Source organism: Aedes albopictus, chromosome 3 (assembly GCF_035046485.1).
Source record: "Aedes albopictus strain Foshan chromosome 3, AalbF5, whole genome shotgun sequence".
NCBI lineage: Eukaryota > Metazoa > Arthropoda > Insecta > Diptera > Culicidae > Aedes > Aedes albopictus.
The window spans coordinates 401,800,788-401,825,433 of record NC_085138.1 but is presented as its reverse complement, the minus strand read 5'-3'; the positions used below and the strand labels follow the sequence as shown (position 1 = coordinate 401,825,433).

Genomic DNA, 24,646 nt, shown 5'->3' with positions numbered 1-24,646 from the left:
TAACGCCAGGATGCCAAATTATGTACATATACTTGCGTGCCTGGTTTATTGTCAACTGTTATTGTTCGTGAATGGTTAACAGTCATTACATAATAATGGATCACCTGTAATTATGGGTCAATTCCATTTAAACGTCATAGTCCACTGTTTTATCAATAATAACTACAAAATGACGCAAGGTTGTGTGATTAGTGAACTTATTTATAAAAAAAAATGTGCTGTTCTTGGTTCCAACTTGTGTTCTACAAAATTTATGCCAGAATTTGGATCTAAATGGATATTTTAATGTAAATAACTAGGGGTGGGCATTTTACCCCACAAAAAAAGTTATAAGGGTCAAATTCGATACTTTTTCCGCTTGGTATACAAATAATGGGAGTGTGCAAAACAGTTTATGGGGATAGCGAGAAAAAATTCTTTTAAATGATGTAAAAAAGGGCAAAAATTTGACAGGCTAAAATTACATCAAAAGTAACCAAAATCTTTTATTGAAGTTTTTGTACAATTTTTTTTAGTAAAATATAAAAACTCAAATATAAAGAAGCATTTTTATTCTTATTTTAACGATTGCAGTTGAAAAAAGTACTGAAAATAACGTGGTTTGCCTAAAACAAGGGTGGCGCAACTTGCCCCCTATGGGCGTTATGGCCGCAGTTCCCCTATTCAGATTAGCTCTGCCGAAAAGACATAGTAGCTGCCACCGAATACACATATTCCTACGGGAAAACATTAGTGTTTCGAAAAACTTGTGAAAAGCGTAACCCTATTAAAGTGTCGAAAGGAATACTTTTCGGCACTCTTAACAGTGCTGAAAAGTACTACTTTTTGGCACTCTTGAGTTATTGAAGAAAAGTAGGTCGTTTTGGCATAGTTTTGGTGATTGAAAAATGCAATCTTATACCACGTAATTGCAAAAACATTATTTCAATTCGAGTTATAATTTTTTGAAAAGAAAAAAAATAGGTCTTATTTTCATACGTCATCTTTCTACAGTAAGTTGATGAAAATAAAAATGATTCACGAAATCCAGTTCATGCACTATAGTTCAAATTGAAAATATCGAGTCAACAATGGCATGTTTTTTTTCGTGTTTTGGACTGGGAATGTTTTATACATACATATATGTACAAAAACATGTTCCTCATGTCGAACATAACAAATTCAGTGAGTAACTCCTTGGGGTTTTCGTGTTTTGACCTATTGGGACACCCTAATCCAAAATCCACAGAGGCGTTTACCGATTTCATTTTTTCCTTTGTGTGCGGTACGTTACCGCCCGGCTAACCCACTCGTCCATCGGGTGGTTGATGGTTCATTCATAACTTTTCCTTTCTGACCATGACTTCACTACCCTATTTGGTAGATCGTAGAAGATGAACCACTCATAGCCGGCACGATCGACAGCGTGCGGCGGCACAGTTGCATAGTTTTCCCCACGATTGTTGATGGTGGTACGACAACCACCGTTAGGCTACTACGCCTAGCACCATCATCGCTGCTGTGGCCGGCGAACACATGATCGTACGACGGTGGATCGTTTCCGCAAGTCCGCAAGCGATGTTCCATCGAAGGCGTCGCGCCATCGTCGTCGTCGTGGTTGAAGTGCAGAAGCGGTTGCAGAGCTTCTCAAAGGAGGTTCTTGCGATCAAACCCCACCTGACGCATGCCTCTGATGATTTGTTGGTAATTGCTGAAACAACTGGCTGCAGCCCGAGTTAGCGTCGTTTTCTTTGTGAAATTTCTTCGGACCACGAACACCACCGGTTGGCTGGAGGCTCGACGCTGTTGGCTGTGGGCTTCCAGTGGGTCTTGTGTCTGTGGTCAGCTTCAGTTGGTCACTTCGACGCTCAGCAGTCTGACGGGTCGGTTCGTCGCAAATCGCGCCTTTAGTTACGCGTCCGCGTCTTTGTTCCGAAAAGTCCATCCGAAAGCATCCCGACCCGTGCCCAGGGGGTTATGCTCTTGGCGTTCTGGACGCTGGGATTCCTACTTACCGAGCTGTTCAATCCACGCAAATTCTTCACCAAGATGTTCCATCGCAAATCGTCCAAGAAGCGGAGAAAATCGTTTCGAAATCACGATAGCGTGAAGGCTGCACCTCCGAAGGCGCTGGTGAAAAGGTAAAATCAAGTGCGATGAGCGGGGTCGGTGTGTGTGGCAACAACAAACGGGGAAGATTGTCCGCGAGCGGCGGTGAAATTCGCGAGGTGAATTAGCATTGGTCCATTATCGGTGCGGACGAAAAGATAAGAAACGTTACGTCAGTTGGTAGTGCTTTGGATTTGTCTAATATCTAGTCCATCAACTAATTACGCCGGTCTTGCAAGTCATTGACCTTTTTTTTTTGCAAAGAAGTTGTTACGACCTTGTTAATTACACAGTTTATACGTTTCTGAGAAGTACTTACCGTTATATATCTCGGAGCAAAATATATCCGAGAGGTCAACTCAAAGTTGTTACATGAGCTCATTCGTCCGAAAAAGAAACCTAGCCAGCACGTGTCCGTACAGCGCAGCCAGTAATGCCAGTGCCAACTTGAATAGTTTTCGGTTGTTTTAAAAATTCGATTAATGCATACAGACAGGCTCGTATGAGGAACACAGTCAGTAGTCGTTGCGTATGACCACAGGAAAAGCTGTCGAAACGGAAGGCGATTTGGCGCAAAAGTGCATTTTTATGTGAGCGAGCACGCATGGTTACGGTTTGTTGAGGTAGCGGCTTCGAATTGTAGATGTACATATTTCATATCAGGAAACTATTTCTGTTGCTTTACATTTGGAATTGAGACAGCTATATATGTAATTGACAGAAAATGAAAAAAAGTACACGACAGACAGCGATGAAATGATACCTTAGAAAAATAAAATACACGGCTTCTGAAAGGCAACTTAAGAACAGATTAATAAAAATTTGTCTTGTGCAGCACTTTTGTTGAAGTTCTGGCAAATAAAAAAAACAGTAATTTTTGCTATCGATCGAGGTTTTACCAAACGTTAAAGCTACTGTTTTATAACTCTAAAAACTTGTAGACAAGTGCGTGGTACCATCGAGGATACTCCAAATTACTCACAGTACCGTCGTGCGGGGCTTTTTTATACACTTTTTCATGGTTTTTCAACTTTATGACATTATTACTCCTAAAGTAGTGAATGGATTTACACAATTTTTACACCCAATAATTGTGAGTATGTATGTAGGATGTATGCAAAATTTAAACTAAATCCATCAATAATCAAAAAAGTTGTTCATACACCAATCGGACACATCTCATATAGAACCGGGGGCTACGTAGATACCGGGGGCATATAGTAGATGGGGGCTACTTTGGACATTTTTATCTATAACAAATCTGCATTTCAAATTACAGGGTTATTTAGAAAACTACTTTGTACCAATACTGTAGTACACTGGAACCTCTTTTTATGCACATGGCTGGGACTGCATAAATTAAAAATGTGCATAAATTAAAAAAAGCCATAAAAAGAGGGAAATTTATGCATAAATTAAGTTTGGACTTTGATTAGAGAATCTATTTCGCGAGAACAGGTCTTGCTCCTGGGCAGTTTAGGTGGGGCTAAAGGGGTTTCCAGAAAGTTACCAGAGAGCCCAAAAAGGGGGTTCTAAGGGGCTTCAGGGGCGTTTTAAGGGATTGTTTCGGGGGATTTGAGGAGCCTTTCAAGGGTGTTCTGTCCAGATTTTTTGGTGTTTTCATGGGGTATTTCAATAGTATTAAGTGGGTTTCAGGGGCGTTCTGAGTCTGCTCTGAAACTTCCTGAAATGCCTCAAAATTCCCCTTTAAGACCCCTCGGACCCCATGTAGCGCACCTGAGAAGCTCCGAACACCTTGAAAACTCCTCAGTAACGCTTTCGTAACGCCTTTTTATTCCACAGAAAATGCTCTGAAACGTCCTGAAATGCCTCAAAATCCCCCTTAAACCCCCTTGGACCCCATGTAACGCACATGAGAGGCCCCAAACCCTCCGAAAAGTCCTCCGTAACGCCTATTAATCCCACTGAAAATGCTCTGAAAGGCCTCAAAAATCCCCCTTAAAATCCCTCGGACCCATGTAACGCACTTGAGAAGCTCCGAACACCCCGAGAACTCTCCCGTAACGCTTCCGTAACGCCTCTGAATCACGCCAAAAATGGTCTGAAACATCCTGAAATGCCTCAAAAAATCCTCCTTAAACCAAAACCCCTAAAAACGCCTCCGTAACGCCTCTGAAACCAGCCTAAAATGCTCTGAGACTTCCTGAAATGACTCCGAAACCCCCTTAAGACCCACTCGGACCTCATGTAACGCATATGAGACCTTCGGAAACACCCAAAAAGGAACCTTCCTTTTCTCTCCTCTGTAAACACCCCTTGGCGACCGTTGCAATAGTTCCCGTCATTATTATATATTCTAATGCAAAATATTCGTTCTGAGTAGCTTTCCCTCTTTTTATGCAGGGCATAAAAAAGTTGCATAAATTAAAAGTGCATAAAAATAACATGCAAAAAAGAGGTTTTAGTGTATACTATATTAGACATGATTTCAATAAAAATATGCGTTTTAAGATGGTTCTGTGCTACCTTTGGTATTATGAGCAGCGTGATTTTGCTATATAGATAGCCTAAAAAAAGGGACCATTCATCCTTAATTTAGGTGAAACGGTCATTTATAATGTATAACGAACGATACAAATATTCGATTGTACATATATGCTACATTGATACACTTTGAATGAAATGATCAACCCTTTGACATTTTTGAACTGTAGAAACAATGCTTACAGACCAAATGTTCTGATATGTTATTGTTATGTATATTTCATTGATTTATTCGATGTTTTTTTTCGCGTCCTGACAAGCAATAAACGGTCTGTTTGAAAAATAATTTCAATCAAACGAAGGGAAAACTATTGCTTCATAATAGTCCCAACGACATCAAACAGATTTGAACCATATTTTGAATTCAAAAAATCCATATCCTAAAGTGTCCAAAGTAGCCCCGCACGACGGTAACTGAATAGGACTCCTATCAGAATAGAAAGCACACTTCCTAAAGGAACCTTGGCAAAATCTTTAGAGGAACCTCCAAAAAACGTCTAAAATTCCTAAGAGAAATCACTGGGGAACTACTTCGTTACTTTCAGTCCTGAGCACCTATGGTGGTGCTATCAGCTTTTGATGTCATCGACAATGGAGTACCACGTTGGAGATCCAATTGTGAGGCCACCATGCTTGAATTTTATACCGCAGGCATTTATTAGTGAAGACCTGCAGCCGTTGAGTGTTTTCCACTGATACTCACAAGGTTTCACTGGCATATAACAGCACAGATTTCACGTTCGAGTTAAAATGCCGGATTTTGGTGCGTTGACTGATCTGGTTGTTTTTCCTTACATTTCTTAAACTCGCAAAAGCAGCCCTCGACTTCTTGATCCTTGCTGCACCTATGTCGATCTTGGTGCCGCCATCGGCCGCCATTTGGCTACCAATATATTGGAAGCTTTCAACATTCTCCACTGATTGCTGTAAAGCTGGAAGGGTTGACCGTGATTACATCCAACGATTTGGTCTTGTTGACGTTGATGGTAAGACCTGCCGCTGAGAAGCGATTGGCAAGATCGAGCTTGCTCTGCATATCAGAGCGCCGTTGAGCTAGGATAGCAACGTCATCAGCCAATTCGAAGTCATTTAAGTGCTCCATGGCAATGGGCTGCAACAGCAATCCACGATTGCTAATAGGATCTCGTCGGTTACGATGAGGAACAGTAGCGGTGATAGTATACACTCCAGCAACGACCCGGATGGGATCGGACAAAACACCGTTATGCAATACTCTGCATGAAAATGCCCTGTACTGTGCTTCAATCAGGCCAATGATTTTCTCAGGGAGACCCTTGCACCTGATGTTTCCGTGATTGAGATGGTCGGTCAATGAACACCAGGTAGAGAGACTCTTGGAATTCATTGATATGATCCAGGATATCATGGAGCGTGACAATATGGTCCACTCAGGATCGTCCGGCACGGAATCCTGCTTGCTGCCGTCGGAGAGTTGCGTAAATCTTCTCCTGTATCCGGTTAAGGATTACTTTGCAGAGGATTTTGAGAACGATACAAAATAACATGATGCTCCGTCAATTATCGCAAACCGTCAGGTCCCTCTTTTTGGGTATCTTTACTAAGACGCTTTACATACAGTCGGCCGGAAATGTCGCGGTTTCTCATATGATGCAAAATAATTGATAAAGTAGTTGTTCGGATACTACGGGGTCAGCTTCGAGCATCTCAGCTGATATGCGATCGACCCCTGGGGCTCTGTTCGATTTCATGCTACGGATGACTGTTTCTATCTCATGCACTGATGGAATTTCGATGTTGACACGGATAATGCGTCAAACCCTTGGCGGATCATGCTGAGGTGTTGATGGCGTGGGCGACACTTGAAAATTGTTGCCAAAGTACTAGAACCAGCGTTTCAACTAGTCAGCCGGGTCGGCCAGTAACTGTCCAGACGTGTCTTTCACGGGTATCGTAGCATTCACCTTGGTCCCACTAAGGTGACGTGAAACATCGTAGAGGAGACGAAAGTCGCCGGTGTTTGAGGCGTTCTCGCCTTCGTCGGCTAGGGAGTCCGCCCACGCTCTTTTGTCCCGTCTACATTAGCGTTTCGCTTCCTTCTCGAGAGCCAAATAGCGCTGACAGGCTACGGCTTTGGCTTCTCGTGTTTTCGCTCGCTCAATCGGGACTTTAGCGTTCCTTTGCTCCTCTTTCTTCCTCCAGGTATCATCTGTGATCCACTGCTTTCTCTGGGTGAGTAGTCATCCAAATTAATCTCGCCGGAGGCGATGAAGGCGTTCATGATGGCGCTCTTTTGATCTTCTACGCTTCCACCTTTCGGAAGTGGAATTGTAGAAATACTTATTGAAATTCCAGGTGAAATTTTTTGAGTATTCCCTGGAAGTATTCATGGAGAAATTACCCGTGGAAATACAGGACGAAATCCTACCGGGAAATCCCAGATAAATTTCATGTGTAATTTCTTTTTGCAATCTCCGAAGAAATCCATAGTAAAAGAGTTGTCGGTGCACACAGTGCGGTACGAAAAAAGCCTGTGCTTCACACAATCTCAAGTGCTTGCCTCCCGTTTTGCCGACAGACGGAGACGAATGGGTGAAAGCATTCGGAACTGTGCGAGAAACAAATCGTAGCACTAGCTCTATTCTACTCTAATGCAGGAATTCCTGAAGAATTCACTAACACATTTTTGAAGCAATACCAATAGATATTTCCGTGGGAATATCAAGCGGAAATCCTGGAGGAATCCCATGAAAAACTTCCAGGAAATTCAGAGAGGAAGCCCTATAGGCAAATCTGTTGAGGAATCCTGAAGGAATTCCCAGAGGAATTCCTGGATAAATTGTATAAATAACTGAAGGCATCCATAAAGCATTTTGTAGAGCTCCTGGAGGAATCCCAACAGAATCTCTTAAAGATATCCTTAAAGAAATTCCTAAAAAAAAATCAATAGGTAAATCCCTAGAAGAGCACTTGTAGAAAAAGCTCTATAGAATTATAGAATTGCTGGAGAAATTGCAGCATAAGAATTTCAAGAAAAACTTCTGGAAGCATCTCAGGGGAATGCCCCGAAAAAATCTTAGGAAAATATTATAATAAATTCGTAAAGAAATCCCCGGAAAATCCCTGGAGGAATCCCAGCATAAATTCTTGAAAAAATCGTAGCAAGAGTTTCAGGAGGCATCCCACTACGAAGGGTTTCCAATAGGGATTCTTGGACGAGTACTAAGAATAATTTAAAAATCCAAAAGAAATTTTGGAGAAATCCATAGGAGAATCCCAGTAGCCATACCTGAAGCAATCCCTGGAGACAATCCGTAACTTAAACCTCAGTATAAGTTCCTTGTACACCACCTACCAGTATTCTTGAAAAAAAAAACCCTAAAGGCATCACTGAGAATTAAAAGCATTTTTAATGTTGTGTAGATATCCAGATAAAAATGCACTTTCAACTTACTTGCCTTTTCTAGATCGGGTATATTTTCGAATTTATTAACGAGTGAGTTCTAGCAAAGAACAAAGTTTTATAACCATTGAAGATATTTAAAGCAGAGCGTCAAAGTTTGGCCAAAGAAAAGATGATTTTGAGGATCGACAATTTTCTGAATGTTGGGGATTTTACTATCGAAAATAAAAATTTACCAATCAATCAATCCAATCAATATTTACCAAGTTTTCTACCATAACAATTTTGTACGCTACATGCTATTGAAAAAATGCGTTTTGTGTAACTTTTTGTTTTTTTTTGCAAATCGAAACAGCAATGAAATTTCTTAAGAACTTTGATAAATACAACTGTTTATAAATGCTTACCACCAAGCAAACAGACGTAAATAACACCAAAGTTAAAATGTCTCGAAAAATAATATTGTTTGAGGTATTCCTTATTTTCAAAATTTTTCAATATTTTTAGCTTGGCTCTAATCATGGCTATGTTGTGAAGATTTCATGAAAGAACCGAAATGAAAGAAACAATAAAATTACTTGATTTGACACCTTAAACATATTCAACTACTTTCCGTTACACTTCATTCATTAAAAAAAAGCCCCTTTATGACAGTAAATATTTGGAAAACTTCTCAATAATACAAAGTACTCAATTATTATGATTTTTTCTTAAGTGCTCTAATTTGGAGAAACATGCCTCTTTCAACAGCTTTATTCTCTTCGTCAAGGGCTGTTTTCCGCAAGCTTTTGAACTGAAAGTGTCCCCCAAAACTGTCCCTACCAAATTGAATTACATGGTCTACTAACCCGACAAAAACCTCTTATGAGGAAGAAAACAAAATTGTCGGAGAAATAAAAAAGTCAGTAGTAAGTTTTCCAATAATTCTGATATTGGGACTTTTTTGCTATACTTTCAAGAATCCATTCTATTTAGAAATTGCTCTGATAATTCTTCCAGAGATTCCTTCAAAAATTCCAGTAGCCATTCCTCCAAAATTTCCTAAATGTTTATTTTAGAAAGCTTTGCTTGAAATGCTTCATCCATAAATTTCTTCAATATTGCTGTAGAACTTCTTTGAAAAATCATTGAGAGGTTTTTCCAGGAACTTTTATGAAAACTTTTGAGGAAACCATGGATTTTTTTCAGAAGTTCCTGAACTAATCTATCAGGGAATCTTTTGGAAAATTTCTAAGAGATTCGTATAAGAATTCCTTCAGGGATTCTTCGAAGGATTCCATTAGAAAATCTTTAGAAGTTACCAAGAGATTCCTCCAGAAATGTTTCCAAGAATTCCTAGATAACATCTTCTATGGACTGGTTTTTAAAGTGCTTCATGGATTCCTTCAGGATTTTTTCCAGGGATTTCTTTTCAGAGTTCTCCAGGGATTCTTTTAGAAAAATCTTCCATGCATTGCTTCAAAAATTCCTCTATAAATTTCATCCAAAATTTACCACTAGTTTCCAGAGGACCTTTTCTAGAGCAGAGGTACTCAAACGCTTCTAATTGTACGAGAGTTTGACGACCCACCCCCTTGTTTTTTTTAAATAAAAATAGTAATTTCTGAAAATATCTACTTATTTCTGCGTTTGTGGTCCAAAACAAACTTGACGATCTATCATAATGCATAATAAACATTAGTAAATTAGCATCTGTCAAGAATTAGTTCTCTGAGAAGTATTTTTACCATATCAAGTGACAATCAGTAGAAAAGTTCCACAAGCAATCGGCCAAGAAATTTTTTTGAAGATTGTTTTGAATGCGACTTTAATGTGATAAGGAAAGAAACCTGGAAAGAAACATTAAACGACGTGGACCTGTAGGCCGAGCTATATCTAGGCCAATTCCAGGGCCAGAACCAATCGAAGAATTAATTGTTCATCAGCAAGAAAGTTGTATTTTCTTAAAAAAAAAAAAATACTGTGCCGGAATTCACCCACTGCCGCCCACTTAGGTTTCATCGGAAAGTTATAATAAACTTGTGTTACGTGGCACTCGGTCTCAAATATTTTCAACTGAAACCATGCTTCCCAAGATGCAGTCAAAAGAAAAAGAACGGTTTGAAACTCTCAAAGACAAATTAAGAAAAACATTGAATTTACAGTTTGAATTTTAAGATTGTTAAGAAAACATTTGAAAAATCAAAGTGAAACTACGAATTGCAAACAACAACTTGTTTTGTTGTCACAGTTTTTGAAATTTCGACACCAACATTTCAAAAGGGCGTAACTGCTTTTGGAATCATCGCCTTCTTTTAAAGCTGTGGATCATGTGTTATGATTTCCATGTTTTTCACAACAAGTACCAGGTGGGAAAAACTCGCCTCTTTCCGACAACCACGGTGGTTTGAGTGTAAGGAAGGCAGTACGACCTACATCTTTGAAAGAAGGTATTACTTCCAAATGCAGTTACGCCCTTTTGAAATGTTGGTGCCGATTTTTCTGAAATTATGATGACAATTCAAGAATGTTGTCAAACTTTCTCAAAGACAAAATGATGCTGCTAGTAATTCCACCAAGAGTATTGCACGTTTTTTTGTGAGTGTTTTATGCTATTTTCCTACCTCCTGGGATTTCAACAGATATTCAACTGGCGTTTTTTTTTCAAAAATTTCTTCGGAAATCCTTTGAAATATCTCTTTTAGTATTTTAGGGATTGTTGGTTTTTCAGGAATTTCAGCATGGGATTTCTTCAAAAGTTTTTCCAAAATCCCTCCAGGTATTTTTTCGGAAATACTTCCAATAGGACTAATGCTTGACAAAGATCCTTCAGAGATTCCTGCAAAAATTAGTGGAATCTTTTTGCCTCAGAGATTTTTATAGGATTTTTTTTTTCAGATATACTCCAAAGGTTTTTTCTTTAAGTTATTCCAGAAAATATACAAAAAGATCTAGAGGAACTCGTGAAGGAATCCCTGAAGCATTTTCCAAAAGAAGTCCTGTAGAATTTATTGGTTGACTCTCTAGAAGATCTCCTGGAGGTTCCTAGAAAACATTGTTTTCTTAAATTTTCTGAAGTAACCCTACACAAAATACTTTAAAAAATCTGAAGCAATCTGCAGAGAATTTCGTGGAGGAGTCTCTGGGAGAATACCTGAAGGAGCTACTTGAGATACCTCTGCAAGAATTGCAAAACTATTTACTTGAGGATCTTCTGGGGTTTCTTCTCTTTTAAGCAAAAACTTCTGGAGAAATTTTTAGAGTAATTTCTAATAACATCCGTGGAGAAAATTTTGAAGTATTTTTTGTAGAAGTTTCTGAAAAAAAATCCATAAAGGGATTTCTAAAGAGGTTGTTTTTGAAAGAAACCTTGAAGGTATTTCTGGAAGAAATCCTAAAAAAATCTACATGAAATCCTGTAGATACATATGTAGCATCATCAGCTTCAACTGTGGTGCATCTCCAATCGGTGCGACATCCACAGCATCCGATCAGGCTGCTGCATCCACGACCGAAAGGTCCTCCACTACACCGACAGCTATCATGAATATTACCTGCAATAGCTCTCTCAATATCTCTCAACACAACACACTATTGTACTCCACATTCCATCCACACACGCAATACAACACAATGTAACCCAAATTGATTTTTAATAAACCAGACCCGATTAGTATTAGCTTACATTTCAATCGAGCCACAACCTTTCTTTTCGCCTAGAGAAAAGTCTCCGAATAATTGAAAGTACGCTAAACATAGATCCACTGGAAAAAAAAATCTGAAGAAGGTTTTAAAATGATCTCTAGAAGTACTCCTGGAGGAATCTCTGGAGATATTTTTTGAAAAATTTACCATTTTTGAAGTAGCGAAAATCAATTTCTAATGTGAAACCTTGAGGAGTTTTTGAAAAAAAAAACTTTCCAGAACTTCTGAAAAAAAAAACAAATTTTAGAAGGAATGTGTAATTGAGTATTCAAAAGAACTAGAGAAGCCTCAGCAAGTAACAATCCTGTGAGATTTTTTTGAAAAAATCCTGGAAAAATGTTTTTGATTAAATGCTGCTGTAATTTCTGAAGAAATTAATGACTGGAGGAATTCCTGAAGAATTACCGGAAAATTCAAAAAATAAACTCCTGAATAAAGTAGAATTACTGAAGGGACTTTAAGGACTTTTAGAGAAACCCTTGAAATACCTTCTGAAAAAACCTCTTGATAATTTTCTAGAGGAGTTATTTGAGAAATGGCAAGGAGGTATTTATACATGAATATCTGAGAAATCCCCTTTAGGTACATGTTCAGCAATACCTGTCGATATCTCTGCAGTAATTCCAACAAAAATTTCTGAATACAATTCCTGGAAAAGTTTCTTATTTACTGTATGAATCTCTAGAGGAAGTGATGCTAGAACTTCTGCATGAATTCCTACAAAAATCTGAGAAAAAGTTTCTGTCAGAATGACATTATTGAAGGATCTCTGGAGAAACCCCTGGAAATTCTAGAAGAGATCATGATCATGAGATGTTACTAGAAGAATTCCTGGAGAAATTCCAAACAAAAAAATCCTGGAGGAGATTCTGATAGTACCCTGAACGAATTTTCAAAAAAAAAATCATTAGAAATATCAGCAACATATTTTTTTTGCAAAAAATACGGAAAAAATGAATAAACCAATTGAAGCAATGGTTACGAAGAAATAAATGTAAAGGAAGTTTGCTTGACACTAGCACAAACATCGATTTCAAATTGCCAGCGTTGAAAGTTAAAACAAATTCCGTTCCACCTTTTCTTCGCGTTTGAAATCTCTGAGCATGATTCAACTCCTAAAAATTATCAGCTTACCAACTCCAAAAATGATGTATACTAGTGTTATTATTATACTTTAATTAGAGATAAATGTTCGATGAAAAGTGGTCGAAGTCATCATTTCGCCTCTACCCAGTTCCACAGCAATTGTTTTTTTTTTCTTCCTTTGAATTATCGAGTATTACCTCTATAATCTACAATTAGAAAATTTTCAACCCAAAACATTAAATCAGACCTCTTCTCCCTCTTCTCCTCAGAATATACATAGTAACATGGAACGTGAGCACAAAATTCCCGGAAAACCTCTCCCTAAACAAACTGCTCGGCCTGCAGTCATCCGAAGCAGACGCCGACCTTCCCGATTTGTTCGTCATTGGGTGAGTAACTATTCATAAGCTTTCTATCTTTCCAAACTTACTTTTATTCGAATCCCCTTCCCCAAACAGCCTCCAGGAAGTTAACGCCCAGCCACAGAACACGCTGTACAACCTCTTCAAGGATGACATGTGGACGCAAAAGTTCAAGGACCTGCTCAAGGAACGGGACTACGTGGTGATCAAAACGGAACAGATGCAGGGTCTGCTGCTGTCAGTATTTGCCCGGCGGAAACACTTGCTCCACCTGCGCCAGGTGGAAACCGAGTACACCCGGACCGGCCTCGGGGGGATTTGGGTAAGATCAGATATCGATAAAACCGTGAATCTCACGTAGGAGCGAATATTTCCACGTATTTGAACAATATTAACTATGTTTTAGGGTAACAAAGGTGCTGTTAGTATAAGGTTAAACGCGTATGGAACTTCAATTTGCCTGGTCAATTCCCACCTGGCTGCCCATGACCACATGCTGGAGGAACGGATCAATGACTACGAGAAGATCGTCCAGGAGCACAAGTTCCACGTCAAGACGAAGGAAGCCATCTTCGATCACGAGTAACCACGATTTGCACACAGTTTCGTTAACTGCTGAGGTTACATGACTCACCTACCATCCTCCAATTTCAGCTACGTTTTCTGGTTTGGTGATCTAAATTTCCGACTGACCGGTGAGGCGACCACCTCCGCCGACGAAATACGTGCCATGGTGGCCAGGGACGAACTGAAGAAGCTCATCGAGAAGGATCAGCTGCTGTTGGTGCGGCGAGAAGGTCGAGCTTTCCAGAAGCTTCAGGAGCGGTTACCACAGTTTCCACCAACGTTCAAGTTCGAGCATGGCTCCAACGATTACGACATGAAGTGAGTAGTTTTCAATGCATTAAAATTAGTTTCTATTTTTCCTAAAACAACCCTCTTTTTTAGGCGCCGCCCTGCCTGGACCGACCGGATACTGTACGCCGTCAAGGAGAACACCTATCGGAATGTGAAACTGTCCGTTGAGCAGACGTCCTACAAAAGCCATCCCAGCTACAGCATAAGCGACCACAAGCCGGTGACCAGTGAGTTCACCATCAAGGTATGTCCGGAAAAGGGTTCCATTAGGCATTTCCTTGCGCATCGTTGCATTTCCATCATACCTACTATCCACATAAGTATCGCACCCCGTGTGGTGGATGTAAAATACATTGACACATTAATCGGATCAGGGAAAACTCACCACTGTACTGTCGCCGACCTCATTACTTGTCTACTGCTGCTGCTGCTGCTGCATACATATATCTATTCCGAAAGTGAAGCATCATCGTCCATCACCATGTGCCCTCCATTATTGTACATATAGAGCTACCAGGTCATTACTACGGATGTTGCTAGGTAGAGGATTCAACAGGAAATCCATTTCCTTCCGCAGTGGGGATGCTTTTGTGATTTGATTATTTCTCATCATTATGTCCTTTGAAGTAGCGACTAACATTTCGCTGTCGCGGTTCTAAGCTATTTTAACTGATCTGAACTTAGTTGATGATTTTTTTATCTTAAAGTTTTTGTTTTAGTTTATTTTAAGTTGAGTAGAGCTGCTCTTTTAACACATAAACATAAACTTTCTTTATCTGTATTAACGAGATGTTTAGCCCTAGGCTAGTTTATCTCGGGACACACACTTTACTTCTTTTCCGAAGGAAGAACTCACATTTTGCGAGATTGTCGGGAGTGGGATTCGATCCCAGGTCCTCGGCGTGATAGTCAAGTGTTCTACCCAGACAACCAGGAGTCGCATAAGAATGTACGCTGTATATCGTATACAGTATTATTTTAAGTCACTGTCGCATATATGTACAGCGGACAGACAATATTCATCGCATATGATGATAATTTTTGATTTTATTACGACGTATCAGGTAAAGTCATATAGGAATACAAATCAACTTTTGTTTGTAATGAGTACATCGTAGTAGATGGTATTCTGATGTTTTATTACGATGAACTTTACTTAGTCGCAAAAGCGTACGAGTAAACTCGCAAAGCGTCAAATGAATTCGCATAATTGCATACTGCGATGATTATACGACTTTGCTTGGTACTTTTCCTATTGTGTCTGTTTAACTCGCATTGGTGTACGGATGGAATGGCATAAAAGTACAAATAAACTCGTTAAAGTGTGCATACAAACTCGCATAAGATAGAAGCGCTTATGTTGACATAATGCGATTTTATATGTGATAACAATAAGAGAGTTGCTGTTGGACTGTGGATGCAGTGCCAAAAAGCTACAAGAAAATAAACAGCCGTAATTATGATTACAAAGTCATCATTATTGGTTTTGTTGGCTTGATATTCAACAATGGAAGGTGCTAGCCTGAGAGGGTTAGTGAAAATTGTGCGGGAAATGGTACTCCATCGTTTTTACCTCCAGATAGTTTGCCAAACACAAACAGCGCAGGTGAACCAAGTGCATTCCAACAAACACTGAGGTGAGTTCGAATATCATGATGATTAATCGGCTTGTTTCATAAGTAGCATTTGGTGTTAAGTGTGAAGTGTGGCTCAACAATCCAAAGGTCATTAGTTCGATATCGAACTGACAAGAGTTGTTTTTTTTTTTAATATTATTAAGTCGCATAAGATGCTGAATTACGTCGCAATAGTGCTCACGGTGCATCGCACAAGATGTCGCTTCAAGTCATATAGCGTTATTATTGTTCCGTCAATGTACGTATAGCGCCTCCACTTTTGTACGCATAAGGCACTTTTACTGCGTCTTATGCGATGTAACTTTAACTCATAAAAGTGCGTATAACATGTACATAAACTTGATTATACGTGTAAATTGGTTGTCTGGGTAGCCATCACACCAGGTTCGCTCCAGAAGAACCAGTTTTAATAAGAATTTTTTTTGAGATTCCTCCAAAAAATAAGTTTATTTTTTTTCCAATCGACACCCTGAATTGGATGCCATTTCGTAACGAAATAAGAAACTCATGGAAAAATTCCTGGAAGAATCCCTGGAGAAACTCCTGGAAAAATTCCTGGTGGAATCTCTGCAGGAATCCCTGGAAAAAATCCTGGATGAATCCCTTGAGGAATTTCTGGAGAAATCACCGGAGGAATTCCTGGAGAAATTTCCGGAAGATCTTCTAAAGGAACCCCCGGAGGAACTCCGGAAGGATCTCCTGGAGGAACTCTTGAAGAAACTCCGGGAGGAAATCATGGAGGAACTCCGGGAGGAACTAATGAACGAATTCCTAGAGGAATTTTTGGAGGAACTTCGGGAGGAACTTCTGAAGAAATTCCGAGAGGAACTCTTGAAGAAACTCCGGTAGGAAATCATGGAGGTAGGAACATATGGAAGAATTCCTTGAGGAATTCCTGGAGAAATTCCTGGAGAAATTCCTGGAGAAATTCCTGGAGGAATTTCCGGAGGAATCGCTGAAGGAATCTCTGGGGGAGATCTTGGATGAATTCCTGGAGGAATTTCTGGAAGAATCTCTGGAGGGATTCTTGAAAAAAAAAAGGTTCCTCCAGGGATTCCTCCAAGAATTTTAACAAGGGTTCCTACAGGAATTCCTACAGGAATTTCTCCAGGGATTCCTGCGAAAATTCTTCCAGGAATTCCTCCGGGAATCCCCGGAGGAATTCCTCCTCTAGGAATTCCTCCAGGAATTCCTCTGGGAATTCCTCCAGAGAATTCCTCTAGGAGTTCCTCCAGGAATTCCTTCAGGTATTACTCCAGGCATTCCTACAGGGATTCCTACAGAAAATTCCTCCAGGGATTCCTGCAGAAAATTCTTCCAGGGATTCCTTCAAGAATTCTTACAGGAATTCCTACAGGAATTCTTACAGGGATTTCTACAGGAATTCCTCCAGGGAATCCTACAGGAATTCCTCCAGGGATTCCCACAAGAATTCCTGCAGTGATTCCTACAGGAATTCCTCCATGGGATCCTACAGGAAATTTCCAGGGATTCCTACAGGAATTCCTCCAGGGATTGCTATAGGAATTCCTCCACCGATTCTTACACGAATTCCTCCAGGGATTCCTACAGGAATTCCTCCAGGGATTCCTACAGGGACTCCTCCAGAGATTCCTACAGGAATTTCTTCAGGGATTCCTACAAGAGTTCCTGCAGGGATTCTTACAGGAATTCCTCCACCGATTCCTACACGAATTCCTCCAGGGATTCCTACAGGAATTCCTCCAGGGTTTCCTACAGGAATTCCTCCAGGGTTTCCTACAGGAATTCCTCCAGGGATTCCTACAGGAATTCCTCCAGGGATTCATACAGGGATTCCTCCAAAAATCCCTCCTGGGATTCCTCCAGGAATTTTTACAGGGATTCCTCCAGGAATTTTTACAGGGATTCCTGCAGGAATTCCTCCAGGGATTTCTACAGGAATTCCTCAAGGGATTCCTCCGGAAATTCTTCCTGGAATTCCTCCGGGAACTTCTCCGGAAATTCCTCCAGGAATTCCTCCAGAAATACCTCTAGGAATTCCTCTAGGAATTCCTCTAGGAATTCCTCCAGGAATTCCTCTAGGAATCCCTCCAGGAATTCCTGTAGGAATTTTTCCAGGAATTTCCTCTAGGAATTCTTCCAGGAATTTCCTCTAGGAATTCTTCCAGGAATTCCTCTAGGAATTCTTCCAGGAATTCCTCTAGGAATTCTTCCAGGAATTCCTCTAGGAATTCTTCCAGGAATTCCTCTAGGAATTCTTCCAGGAATTCCTCTAGGAATTCTTTCAGGAATTCCTCTAGGAATTCTTCCAGGATTTTCTCAAGGAACTCTTCCAGGAATTCCTCCAGGAATTCCTCCAGGAATTCCACCAGGAATTCCTCCAGGAATTCCTCCAGGAATTCCTCCAGGAATTGCTCTAGGAATTTCTCTAGGAATTTCTGCAGGAATTGCTCTTGGAATTCCTCCAGGAATTCCTCTAGGAATTTTTCCAGGAATTTCTTGAGGAATTCCTCCAGGAATTCCTCTAGGAATTCCTCCAGGAATTCCTCTAGGAATTCCTCCAGGAATTCCTCTAGGAATTCCTCCAGGAATTCCTCTAGGAATTCCTCCAGGAATTCCTCTAGGAATTCCTCCAGGAATTCATCTAGTATTCCTCTAGGAATTCCTCCAGGTATTCCCCTAGGAATTCCTCCTGGAATTCCTCTAGGAATTCCTCCAGGAATTTCTCCAGTAATTCCTCCAGGAATTCCTCTAGGAGTTCCTCCAGGAATTCCTCTAGGAATTCCTCCAAGAATTTTTCTGGGAATTCCTCCAGGAATTCATCTAGGAATTCCTCCAGGAATTCATCTAGGAATTCCTCCAGGAATTCCTCTAGGAATTCTTACAGGAATTCATCTAGGAATTCCTCCAGGAATTTCTCCAGGAATTCTTCCAGGAATCCCTTTAGGAATTATTCCAGGAATTCCTCTAGGAATTCCTCCAGGAATTCCTCTAGGAATTCTTCCAGGAATTCCTCTAGGAGTTCTTCCAGGAATTCATCTAGGAATTCTTACAGGAATTCCTCTAGGAATTCTGACAGGAATTCCCCCAGGAATTCTTACAGGAATTCCCCTAGGAATTCCTCCAGGGATTCCTCTAAGAATTCCTCCTGGAATTCCTCTACGAACTCCTCCAGGCATTCCTCTAGGAATTCCTCCAGGAATTCCTCTAGGATTTCCTCCAGGAATTCCTCCAGGAATTCCTCCAGGAATTCCTCCAGGAATTCCTCCAGGAATTCCTCCAGGAATTCCTCCAGGAATTCCTCCAGGAATTCCTCCAGGAATTCCTCCAGGAATTCCTCCAGGAATTCCTCCAGGAATTCCTCCAGGAATTCCTCCAGGAATTCCTCCAGGAATTCCTCCAGGAATTCCTTCAGGAATTCCTCCAGGAATTCCTCCAGGAATTCCTCCAGGAAATTCTCCAGGAATTCCTCCAGGAAATTCTCCAAGAATTCCTCCAGGAATACCTCCAGGAATTCCCCCAGGAATTCCTTCAGGAATTCCCCCAGGAATTCCTTCAGGAATTCCCCCAGGAATTCCTCCAGGAATTCCCCCAGGAATTCCTTCAGGAATTCCCCCAGGAATTCCTCCAGGAATTCCCCCAGGAATTCCTCTAGGAATTCCTCCAGGAATTCCTCAAGGTGATCCTCCAGGAATTCCTCAAGGAGATCCTCCAGGAATTCCTCCAGGGATTCCTACAGGAATTCCTCCAGGGATTCCTACAGGAATTCCTCCAGAGATTCCTACATAAATTCCTACAGGGGTTCCTACAAGAATTCCTTCAGGAATTCCTCAAGGGTTTGCTCCAGGAATTCCTCCTATTTTAAGAATTCCTTTAGGAAGTTTTATTCGTATTCTTTAAGAAATTCAGAAATTTATTAATAAATAATTACAAGAAAAATGAACAGGAATGTCTCATGAGGTTTTTCTAATAATTTTAACATCAGTTTAAGTATTATTCCAAGAAATTCTTTCAGCGATTCCATAAGAAATACGTTCCCGAATTTCCCTGGAAATTCTTTCAGAAGATCCTCGATGAAATTTGTAATAAATTTCTCCAGGAGTATTTTAGAATATTTATTAATAAAGTCTTAGGCAGATACAAATTTTATTTTGACAGACCTTCCACCTTTGAAAATTTTAAGATTATGCTTTTAAAGTTTGTAAGATTTTGCATTTTAAAGGGGCAGATAAAAACATATTATTCAAAATATCGGGTCCTGCTAAAAATTCTTCAGCAAATCCGACGAGTTTTCAATATTTCTCAAATTAAATTCTTTATTATTTTTAACCCCTTCTTCTCAACCAACAAAATATTTGCTACTGCCTTGTGGGAGTTTCATCAAGGGTTTCTAAAGAAGCTTTTTCAAGAATTGTTTCTGCAATTTCTTCAGCAATTCCATCTAGAATTTCTCTTGGAATTTCTCTGGGAATCCTTCCAGATACTCCTCCAGGGATTATTTTGGAATATCTCTGGAGATTTCTACAGGAATAAGATTGAAGATTTATTCAAATAATACCCCATTTTTTTTTTTTTTGAAAATTCCATCACAGTATTTTTTTAAAAGCTTCTTCGGGAGTTCCTTCAGAAATATCTCCAGAGACTATTTCGGTAGTTTAGGGATTTCTTCATGAATGTCAGCATGAGATTTCCTCCAAAAATATTTATAAAGTTTTTTTTAAGATATTCCAAATATTTAGAGTGAAAATCCAGAAAATTTTCCAAGGGTTTCTCAAGGAATGCTTTGGAAAATTTTGTCGTGCTGACTGAATAAATTCCTGGAAAATTTATTATTAGGACTTCTTATGCGATTTCTTCAGAAAAGTCTGCTGGAATCCCTTTAGAGATTTCCGCAGGAATTCTTTACAAAATCTTATGAAAATACTGCAGTTATTCTTCCAGGACTATTTTAAGAGATGTTTGACAATTTCTTTAATAGATTCTTGAACAAAATTCTCGGAAGCAGTTTCTGAAGTTATCATTAGAGAAATTCCTGAAGAAATTCCTGGGCAAGACCTTGAGATAGCTCAGGATAAATTCATAGATAAGTTTTATGCGAAACTTGAGGAGGAAATGAAGTAAAGTTGCTAAAAGAAAAAAATGGAAAAATTCCAAAGGACGCTCTTAAAGAATTTCTGAATTAAATCCCGGAGCAATTTTCGAAAGAATTCTGGAAAAAGATCTGCAGAAATCCATGCCAAAATTGCATGCAAAGGTATCGGAGGAATTCTTTAATAAATTTTTTTAACAAATTTCTGAAGGGAGTGGAGGATGTTCTGAAGGAAATCAGGGAAGTACAACTTAGGCGTCTTAGTGGAATACCTGTAAGTAAAAAGATAATTGGGTTAAGAACTGTTCTCTCTGATTCCGCCATGAATTTGAATCTTTTGAGAGATACGTATTTCGACCTCAATTGTTAGGTCGTCTTCAGTGTCTTGTACTTGACTCGACTCGAGATATTATCCCTACAATCCCTACTGGTTTTTTTGGGAGAAGATTTAGCAGCAGAAAAACTGGAAGAATTCTCGATAAATTAAGAAAAGCAATTTGTAAGGAAATTATTTTTGAAGGAATCTCTGAAGGAATGCCTGGAAAACTGGAAATTATCTGCAGCTTTTTTTAAATATTTTTATTAATGTGTATTTTAACCGATCTGTAGAATTCCAAAGAACAAATCCTGAAGTGATTTCGGATTCCTGAAAAAATCAAGAAGAATCACTTTAGATTTTTTGAAGTAATGCCTGAGAGATCAACCGGGATTCTCAGAGAATTTTCTGGAGTGGAACTCCAACAAATGTTTCAGAATGCCATGATTGATTTTGTATCGGGTTTTACGACTAGAAACTTGATGGAAAGGGCAAATGGCCTTTTCAGCTGTTGAATCATGAACGATTTTTATCTGCATTCCAGACATTTCGGCCTGGGGTTTTTGGCCTTATTCAAGGATCGTTTATGGGATTTTTACATAAGGAATGCTCTTCCGGGTGGCTTTTCATGTATAAGTGTTGTTATTATGGATTTTTATCTAAATTCCAGATTTTTGTGAACATTTTCGATTCTTGTTAATGAATTAATAATGATTTGTAGGAAATAAAGCTCTTGCATAAAAAAAATGAAGACTTTGTTATGTCATTTCTGATATTATACTTCTACTTAGAAAGTGACCGCTTCCTAACAAATAATAACGGAGAATTTGCCACAATAACCTTTTTGTTTTCTCTGTATCACGTATCTTCTGAAGTCGAGTTTAACCGTAGTCGTGCATTGGGATCATTATGACTCCCAAACGTGCACTACGTTAGCGGGGTTTGTGTCAGCTAATGCACGAAGAAGGCTAAACAAGTTTCCTGTTTCACTAGCTACAATTAATGATATTGCTTAAGGGTTTTTATCTCATCCCTTACCCCATCCTTCAGAACGCCTTACTAACAACACTCATTGATTCCGATGCAGTGCCACTCGACAACGCCAGATGACAGTTGTCGTACCATCATTCCCAAGGACCGCCCCAAACGTAGACCTTCGCTATTGCGAAGCAACACTCGAACGGTTGGGGGTGCCAGGGTGAGTGTCCCAGATTTGGCACTGAGTACCGCTATAACCAGCTCGTTTGCGTTCATTTCTCACTTATCATTTCCATTTTCGTTTCATTTATGACGCCTGTAGATTTTGTGTTTTATAGAAAACTATGTTTAGTTCGTTGTGTTGATTGTTCATATTTTTTACGTACACTCTACTAACACCCTGGCGCGCGCTCTGTGACGTCGACGTTTGCACACTTACAACTGTATTCTGCACCGACTGCTAACCTTAAACTTGGCAAACTGCTGGCTCTGATGGTGGTGATGACAATGATGATGATGATGATGATGATGGGTTATGGTGGGACTTGGAGCAGGTCATCCGCAAGCCCCAGTACAGTGGTGAACGGTTCAAGAGACATCACTACAAACGATTCAGTTACCGGATGGCGATCGCCAACGGTACCGAGTCCACGGCCAGGTTGAGCTCGTTTGATGATTTGGTTTCCGATTTGGTTGACGGTCAACAGGTTTACGAGGACACGACCGAGCGGACGATCATGTTCAAACCGATCGAGCTGTGGCTGGTGGGTGAACCGAACACCATTGAGTACGTCATTCCGGCCGGGTTCGAAGAGGGTAACGCCGACTGGATCGGAATCTATCGGGTAAGGTAGAATCAATCTCGATGAAGTTCAAAAAGTTCAAAAACCTTCTCCACTTTTTAGGAGGACTTTTCCAGCTTGAGCGAATACCTGGCGTATGAGTACACCGAGACTTACAAAGAGAAGCAACACCAGATGAACGAACAACAGCAACAGCACCAGAAGAACACCCGAACGGTGCAGTTGACCTTTTCGGAGAACGTCAACCTTCCATTGGGCGTCAACTATAAGCTTCTATACTTCCAAAGTACCGGTAGTCGTGGCGTGACAGGTCTAGCCGGTATCAGCAACACCTTCGCGGTGGAGAAGCGCTGTCCATCGCCGACCTTCGACGACATCGATTGATCCAAAATGCGGCACCGTAGGGTCAGTTTATCCACGGCAGCCGTGGTAAACTTTCAGCAAAACCCTAAGTATAGACCACTGTAAAAAACAGGAGCGCACCAATTAGCTGCTTGAACGCCTGGCGCACCTGAGTGTGATAATCGATTAGTCACTAAATTTAGTTGCTTTAGAGAAAAGAATGAGTCAGAAACAAAGCGGGTCTTTCACCTCTGCAGCAGCAGTCCTCGATGATGAACAAGTGAGGCCTTAGAGCGCGCAATTCCTGTACGAACCACCCCGCCAAGAATGATATCAACCTGTTGCTAGAGCTACTGTTCACCACATTTAGTGGTAGTTATTTTGGGGTGGTTCGTGCAGTTGCTAAATTGTACTAAAATCAATGCAAAGTGCTTGCTACCTTTAGTACTGTTGCTTAGAAATCAATTTCCTTCCAGATTTGAGATTTTCAATCGAAACTACGAAAGCCAAAACCATGAACTATGCAATAGTACTAAAACCACACTAGATTGTTGAAAATTGCAAATTATATGCCAAATTTGATTTGTTTAAGTCACTTGCGATAATTCTTTGTTGGTTGTTGTATTGTTAAGCCAAGTAGGTAATTTTTAAGTTCTAGACCACCATATTAGGGACAAATGGAGTAATTCCTTTTTTCTGGGTGCATTGAATGCTTCTCTGTCCGGACGCCGGCAAAATTTTAGTTTCATCACACATAAATTTTACAACCATACAATATGATCAAACCATTGTCTACAACTACGTAAACCATAGCACCGAATACAAAGTATTGCAAACAGACAGATTGATAGCCGTTGAGAGCTTTTACCACTTTCCAGATATAGCTAAAGTCCATTTCCATGAAATACAGTAACAATAGTGAAAATCTTATGCCCAAACAACGAATGTACAACTAATGACAGTTTTATTGAAGAGAAAGAATCCCTGAAAATAAATGTAAACATAAATACTCAACTTTGTCAGACACCCAAGATCCAGTTGTAATTCACACCAGTGTTCACCACCAGGTTCACCTGACTGCATGAAGACATATTGTTGATTTAGCACCAAATTGATGTCGGAAGTAACTTCATTGACTTCCGCTGGCTTTCCTGTGCGTTAAACATAACGTCGGAAGTAGTGCGCTGTATAGTGAATCTGATGCTCTATTCAGCGTACTACTTCCGACGTTATGTTTAATGCACAGGAAAGCCAACGGAAGTCAATGAAGTTACTTCCGACACTAATTTGGTGCTAAATCCTCAATATCCAGTGCCCTCTTCAGGTACCGCAAAATTTTTCTTCTGACGCGTCACTCGGATTCCAAAAACTTTGTTGGCCAATCTGAGCTCCTTCATCAAAAAATTCTCTCTACAATTTGTTGACCCAATAATGCTGGGTATTCGATAGTATCAGAAGGTCATCGACATACATGGTTACAACGCCACAATCAGTTTTCCCTCTCCATCAATTATCTGGTGTCCAGATCCTTCTG

General features: G+C 40.0%; 1 protein-coding gene across 1 annotated transcript; it reads left to right on the top strand.

Moving 5' to 3' along the window:
* The first annotated feature begins 1,807 nt into the window (after positions 1-1,807).
* LOC109426510 (inositol polyphosphate 5-phosphatase K) lies at positions 1,808-24,057 on the top strand. The gene is made up of 8 exons (XM_029854211.2): positions 1,808-2,120; positions 13,015-13,134; positions 13,204-13,429; positions 13,514-13,689; positions 13,762-13,992; positions 14,056-14,209; positions 22,522-22,812; positions 22,873-24,057. The coding sequence occupies exons 1-8, from the start codon at positions 1,957-1,959 to the stop codon at positions 23,152-23,154; spliced, it is 1,644 nt and encodes a 547-aa protein (XP_029710071.1). The 5' UTR covers positions 1,808-1,956; the 3' UTR covers positions 23,155-24,057.
* The last annotated feature ends 589 nt before the right edge of the window (positions 24,058-24,646 follow it).

What these genes read in the sequence shown, in the direction of transcription:
- LOC109426510 (XM_029854211.2), top strand. Translation starts at nt 1,957, where the DNA reads ATGCTCTTGGCGTTCTGGACGCTGGGATTCCTACTTACCGAGCTGTTC. An exon ending in CCCGATTTGTTCGTCATTGG is followed by an intron (nt 13,135 to 13,203) that starts GTGAGTAACTAT and finishes TTCCCCAAACAG; the next exon opens with CCTCCAGGAAGTTAACGCCC. An exon ending in ACTGGATCGGAATCTATCGG is followed by an intron (nt 22,813 to 22,872) that starts GTAAGGTAGAAT and finishes TCCACTTTTTAG; the next exon opens with GAGGACTTTTCCAGCTTGAG.